Below are 6,812 nucleotides of genomic sequence, written 5' to 3'. Positions count from 1 at the left end.
GGCTCCCGGGGTTACGGCCCGCTTCCTGTGATCCTGGGCTCCCGCTTCAGCCGTCCACTGGACTGTCCTCCGGGCTCCCGCCCCCTTGGGCTCTGTAGCTCCTGGAGTCCTGCAGACCCTTCGCCAGCCAGCGTCTTCTCAGGCTTCTGCAGCAGGAAACCGAGTGGCCAGGCCGCCTCTTGACACTCACCATCGCAGCGACACCAGCGGCCTCCCACGTGCGGCCTGGGGCTGGGCCCTCCTGTCCCTTGGTCTCGGCCTCCTTATCGTTCAAATGGGTCTGCCGGGTTGCAGATGGGTAAACTGAGGCCCCAAAGGGCAGACTCCCCTTCTCCCTCAGGGTCCTTCCGAGAGGAGAGTCTGAGCTGGACTGAGACTGGCCCACCAAGGCCGGGAGGTGGAAGACCAGCCTGCCCAGGCCCTCAGAGACCAGCCTGCATCTATGTTCTAGCAGAGCTGGGACCTCGGAGGGGAGGGTGGCCTCTCGGGCGGCGCAGGGAACAGAGCCCTAGGTGGCCAGGCGGGAGGCGCAAGGGGGAAGGTGCGGCCTGGGGGAGGACCCCCTCAGAGGTGGGAGTGCAGGTGCCCAGAGGGGCAGGCCTTCCTGTCCCAGCCCCCCCCCGTAGGGGAACTGGAGGGTGAGGGGTCACCTCAGCCTCAGGCTACCCCCACAGCGGGCACTCTGCGCCTGCTGCACCCCGAGTCCAGGAGTGTCGCAGAAGGCTCCCAGGCCTTCTGCAGCAAACCGGCTGGAGCCTGGGGGAGATCAGCCTCGGGCTGTGCGGCCCGCCGGCCACCCAGAGGGCCTCTCTGCCTCTGCTGCCCACAGCCCTGCTTCAGGCTTGGACAGTGCACCTGCTGCCTGCCTCACTTCCCTCCGATCCAACATCGCAGCCCGTCTGAGGCAGGGGAATCGATAGTGAAGGGCAAGACGGCCCCCACGATGGACAGCCGTACCCACACCTCCCTCTGCCTCCTGACGCAGCCACTGGGTTGTCTGAAGTCTTCTCTCCCCCCAGGGGCCGGGCAGTGAGCACCCCAGACCCCACATACCATGGTGGGCGGCATGGGGTGGAGCTTTAACCCCCCCCCGATATCTGCAGGGAGATGAGTGGGGGCAGGACGCTGCCCGAGGTGCCTGGAAGGACTGTCCTGAATGTTTCCTGGGGAAGAGGAATGAAGGCCCCCAGCCTCATCCTCCATCTACCTCTGCCCAGCTCAGATCCAACTCCTGACCGGGGTTTGCCCCAGTGACCTGTGGGCCTGGGAGGGCCTCAGTCTCCCTAGCTGCAGGGGTGAATGGGCGCCCCACTCAGTGCCCCTCCCTCCTGGCCACCTTGTCCACTAGGGCCAATCGATTGCTCCTGGGCCTCTCAGCCTCCATTTCTGGATCGATGGAGTGGGCAGCCCTGGGAGACCGGGACAGGGTTCCCTTGTCTCTGGCCTCAGAGGCCCCTGCCTGCTGCAGCACAGAGCAGGTGGGGCTATCAGGGCGGAGGGAACCGTCCATCTGCCAAGGCTCAGGGAGAGGCCCAGAGGCCTGGCACCTCCTAGATACCCCAGGGAAGCTCCCGTCCCAGGGAGACTGAGGAGGAGGGTCTCCTGCGACCCCCCCCTGTTCCTGCTGCCACACCAGCCTGGCTGCCACCACTGGAATTCCAGCTTATGACACCTTAGGTGATCTGTGGCTCCTTGAGGTCTCCGGGGCTGTGAACTCAGTTCACAGTGGTCCATAGTGATCACCTGGCCACCTGCAGCCTGAACGGGGTCCCCAACACCATGGTCTTGCCTCATGGCCTAAAGTCCCCCTGATTTGGGGCCAGAGACCACTGCTGTGATGTCCAGATGGAAGGGAGACCCAGCACTATCTGCACACAGTAAGTGCTCATTAAATGCTTGTTGGGGACACTGATCTTGACATGGGAGATGCAATTTTCTTTTTATTTATTTATTTATTTTTTAGGTGTAGATGGACACAACACAATGCCTTTATTTTTATGTGGTGCTGAGGATCGAACCTGGGTCCCGCCCGCTAGTGCTAGGCGAGCACTCTACCCCTGAGCCACGATCCCCACCCCTGGGAGACGCAATTTTCATTTGGCATTTTATTTTCTGTGCATGTAGCTTCTGCATGCATGGATAGACACATGCAGTCAGTGAGCATCTGTTGAGCACCTACTGTGTACAGGCATCCTGTGGGTGCTGGAGACCAGTGGTCCAGACCCAAATCCAGGCCCTCGGGGAGCAGACAGACACCTTGTCCACAGTGGTGGACAAGACAAGAAATGAAATAAAATGGAAATGAAATAAAAAAGGAAAACAGTAGGGCATGCCTGAAGGGATAGATAAATAAAGAAGAACACTGCGTCGAGGGGGTGTGGCTTCACATCAGGGAGTCGGGGACCCACCGAGGAAAGCCCTGGTGGGCTGGGGAGGCAGTGGAGGAGCTCCCTCTGGCCTGGGGTCTGGGGGCAAGAAGGGCCGGGAGGACGGTGCTGGGGAGGGGGGTCCTCCACCAGAGCTGCAGGGGCCAGAGGGCGGGGCCGGGGCAGCTCTTCACTTGGGGGACAGCTGACGGAGGGGGGGGCTGCGACCCAGGCTCCCCTGCAGCTCCGGCCCCTGTCTGTGGGCGCCCAGGCGGCAGTAATGGGCCGCAGGAGAGAAATTGCTTCCCTCTGGAGCCTGCAGCCCAGAAAGGCCTTTGCCCAGGACCGGCATGCGGATGGCGGTCCAGGGCCCAGCCTGGGCAGGCTCGCTGCTCACGCCTGGGGGGACTTCCCACCACAGCCTCTGGCTGCACACCGTGGTCAGCAGGGCAGTGGTAAGTGGCAGGTGCTGAGTCAGGGGACCTTCCCGAGAGACCCAGGCCACCCTAGGGTGTACGGTGCCGGTGCAGGGGAGTGTCCAGGGCCTGCGGCAGATGCTGGGGCTGACAAGTCCCCGGGGAAGCCCTGCTGTGGGCAGGTGCTGCTCCTTGGGCCCAGGCCGAGGGCCTGCGCTGTGACTGTGATTGACAGGAGGTGCTGGGGTCTGGAGGTGTCTCCCCTCCACCTGGATGAGGGAGAGCAGGGCTGTGGGTGCGGCGGGGGACACAATCTCTGCAGCTGTATCCACCCACTGACCGGCTCAGCATCACCTCCTGTGAAATCTCGCTTGATGACAATAAAGATAATGACATTCTCATTAATGGCTTACGGACAGACACAGCTCAAGTGTCCACAGATGGATGAATGGGGACACAAGTGGTGGTCCATCCACAGCTGGAGTGTCCTCGGCCAGGGCAGGAGCCAGGTGACCCACTGCAGCGTGGCCACACCTGAGGACCTCGTGCTCAGAACCAGACACACAAGGCCACAGCATGTGACCCAGTGACAGGAGAGTCCAGGACAGGAGACCAGAGATGGGACGTAGACCTGGTGCCGAGCTGAGGAAGGACTTCCTTCTGGGGCGACGGAATGTTCTAGAACTAGAGGAGCTGGAGGCCCAAGCCTGTGGCTGTCCTGGAACCCAGGAAGTCCCCTTGCCGTGGATGAACGGGCTGAGACTGCCACGACCCTGCGTCTCCCGGGTCCGGGCTGGGCTGTCCGGGTTCCCTGAGCCTGGGGTCCTCCTCTGTGCTGTGGGGGATCCCTGGGCCACCCCAGGGTCCTCAGAGTGGGCGGCGTCTGTGCCCCTGGTGTGCTGGGCAGGGGCAGGGTGGTGCACACAGGGCCCTTTGTGCCCAGCTCCGCCTCATTAGGAGGCAGACCCCGTCGCGGCCCAGCGCGGCTGCATTAATGGGCTGAGAACGTTCCCTCTAGGTTAATTGTGCCCAAGAAGCTGTCGTCCCGCGGGTGGGAGACAGGCGGCAGTGGGCTGCGAGGACTGCAGCCCCTCAGCAGGGCCACCTGCCAGCCGGAGACCAGCAGCCTCTGTGCCTCATTCCCTGGGCCCGGGGCTCAGACAGCAGACCCGGCCTGGTCGGGGCTGGTGGGGAAACTGAGTCACAGTCACAGCTCAGCAGTGGAAGTCTCAGAGAGTCTGAATGGATTCTGAGGGGGGTCCAGAGCTGGGGAAAGGCAGGGCCTCCTGTGTGCACAGGGGTGTTGGGATGGGCACCCACAGACTCCTGTTGTGTAGGGCCAGCCAGGTACAAGCCCTCCGTCCACCTGGCTGATCCAGAGGGCGGGTGGCGGTCCCCATTTCCCAGCGAGGGAAACTGAGGTCCACAGGTGCGTCCCGAAACGCGCACACCCAGGGCCAGCCCTACCAACGCAGGAACCCCCGAGGCTCCACTGTGACTGCGGGTTCCCTCGGGGTCCCGATGTGCCAGGACACCCCCGTTTCCCTGGCAACCTCAGGCCCGCCTCCCGGTCCCCGAGGTAAAGCGCTCCACAGGGGGTCCACAGCCCAGACGGGCACACCTTTGGGGTTTATGCATTTTATTATAAAAAAATACAGAATCCAAAGTCAATTGGGATGGGAAGGAGCCCCAGTGCCAGCTCCAGGCCTGGCAGTGCCTCCGCCCTCACCCTCCAGCCCTACAAAAGCCCTCGCGTCCCCGGGCCTCGGAGCCGGCCTCCGGCACCATACACAATATATATTTATATAATATATAGAAAACACAGCCAGGAAGGGCGGTAGAAATACGAAATCTGTATAAACGCCTCGTTTCCTTCATTAAACCGTCTTTGGGGAGGGGCTGCCTTTTTTGGTAGTGGTCCTCCTCTGTTCCATTCATTTTTTCCCTCAGAAACATTATTAGGTGGGGGGGGGTCCACAGACAAAATGAGCTTATTGCCAAGTGTTGCCTCTATTCTAAAAAGTCCCCCCACCCTCCGCCGAAATAAAAGACCCCAACAAAGGGCTGGAAACAAAGGTCTTGCGGGCCCATCCTCAGGAATACATTAAAATGATCACAGCACACACTCGCCAGCTCTATTTACAGAAATCTAGCACGTTCTCAGCCTTGGAGAGGTCCTGCCAGGGAGCGGGCCTGCTGGGGTCCTCTGGTGGAAGGCCCTGACCCCGGAGGGTCATCAGGAGCTGGCAGGGAGCCCCTGGGCCACAAGTCGGGGTTCGGACCATGCACTCTTCTGGCTCAGACTCGCTGGTCTGCGGGGGTGGCTCCAGCCAGGACCCAGCAAATGGGGTGCAGAGTGGAGAGGTGACCAGACCTGGTGTCCCTGGATTCCTCCCTGGGCAGGGACCCGCCCACCAGTTCTGCTTTCTTCCCCCTCACTGGCCACAGCAGGGAATAAATTAAATTAGACATTTCAGTCTTTCTGACCCAACCGTAAAACATACACTGAGAAAACAAGGATCGGCACCAGGGCTCCCAGGTGCCCCTAGAGGAGATGGCTCGGTCAGGGGCTGTGCCCACACCTGGTTCCCCAGGGGCACCAGGGATCCTGGCTGGCCCCTCCTGGCAGGCAGCACCATGGAGGGAGAAGCAGCGTCTCTATTTGGTCTCAGAGCAGCCGTGGCCAGGTGGGGAAAGCCGAGGCTGGGCAGTCCAGGTGGGCCGTCCCAGGAGGCTGGCATCCTTCAGGCCAGGACTAGGAGCCCAGGAGGCTCCAGAGCACAGGGACAGTGCTCAGGAAGAGGCGGCAGCCAGCCAGCCCACTGCAGGAGTTGTTGCTGGTGAAGATCGGCTCGGGGGCCTCGTACAAAGTCTCGTCTGGGGGACACAGGAGACGGCACCGTCAGGGGGGCCTGGCCACGGACGTCTGAAATATTTGCACATGGGGACGCGGAGGCTCGGGGCGGGGCCTGCCCAGCCATGGCTTCAGCCATGGACTCCAGGGGCCGAGTGAGGACCACCCCAACCAGGCCCTCTGGACCACTCACAGGTCCCGTGGGTGGAGGGACCTGGGTCCTGCTGGCTCCCTGGGCACTTACTGGTGGGCCGCACATAGACCTTTAGTCGCAGACAGGGCCGGTCCACAGCGTTAGGAGGTGTGGCAGCTGGAAGGGAAGCCAGAGAGTTAGTGGGCGGCAGGCTCCGGGTGCCTGAGCTCTCCCGGGGCTGAACAGCCCCTGACCCCAGATGGGGAATCCATTCACAAAACTCCCAGTCTACATCCAAGCCCCAGGCACAAAGCCCTGCTTCCCACAGTCCTCCTGCACATGTCCAGGGCTGCCCTCTCTGCCCAACCTGATCCCAGAGCCTGAGGCTGTGTGTGTCCCTGTCCTGTTGGGCCTGACTCTGGCCCAGCATAAGGTGAAGTCCAAAAATCATGGACACTGACTCTCTTGCGTCAATCAGCAAAAAACTGGTGTAGCCACATAATGGAGCCAGGTCCCAACCCCTGTTCCCCGGGGCAGTGGGCTGCCCGGCTCAGCAGGTGCTCTAGAAACCCTTCTTTTTGTTTCCGTCTGTCTTTTTCGTGGGGCTGGGGACAGAACCAGGGTCTGGCAGATGCTAAGCCTGTGCTGTGTGGCTGAGCCCCTGCCCCAGCCTGGGAACCAGTGACGGGCCAGGCCCGTGACTCCCGGGGGCGTGCCCACAGCCAGGTCAGCGCCTCTGCCCCACCCCAGAGGCTCCTCGGCTGGAGGTGCAGATGAGACACGTGGTGGAAAGCAACACCGGCCACAGAGACCACCGCTAATGGCGATGAGCGTCTTCGTGAGACCCCCAGCGCCAAGGAGAACGTGGCGCCTGCCCCTGCTGCGCGGGGGGGCGCCGCGGCCACTCACAGATGTAGTAGTACTCCTGCCCGGGCCGGAACTCGAAGCCCAGCGAGAAGGGCGTGAAGAGCTGGAACTTCTCCGAGAACTTGAGCGGGCCCCCGGGCGCCGTGGGTCGGTTGCACTCCCAGCGCTTGAAGCCG

The 6,812-nt window shown here is 62.1% G+C and overlaps 2 protein-coding genes across 2 annotated transcripts in view; both read right to left on the bottom strand.

The window, feature by feature from the left end:
* The window catches only part of LOC107157244 (cold inducible RNA binding protein), a 35,061-nt gene that overhangs the window by 9,762 nt on the left and 18,487 nt on the right, over positions 1–6,812 (bottom strand). The window contains exon 7 of the mRNA XM_048811881.1: positions 4,503–4,512. Coding sequence (XP_048667838.1) covers positions 4,508–4,512 — 5 coding nt within the window. The 3' untranslated portion in view covers positions 4,503–4,507. The remainder of the gene's footprint in view (positions 1–4,502; positions 4,513–6,812) is intronic.
* Efna2 (ephrin A2) lies at positions 4,666–6,811 on the bottom strand (the record flags this gene model as incomplete). The annotated part of the gene is made up of 3 exons (XM_015503769.2): positions 4,666–5,659; positions 5,881–5,946; positions 6,679–6,811. Coding segments are annotated over 3 exons (321 nt in total), but the record flags the coding sequence as incomplete, so codon positions are not given.

This window comes from Marmota marmota, unplaced genomic scaffold (genome assembly GCF_001458135.2).
Source record: "Marmota marmota marmota unplaced genomic scaffold, marMar, whole genome shotgun sequence".
NCBI classification, from domain to species: Eukaryota; Metazoa; Chordata; class Mammalia; order Rodentia; family Sciuridae; genus Marmota; species Marmota marmota.
This window is presented reverse-complemented; position numbering and strand designations above follow the sequence as displayed.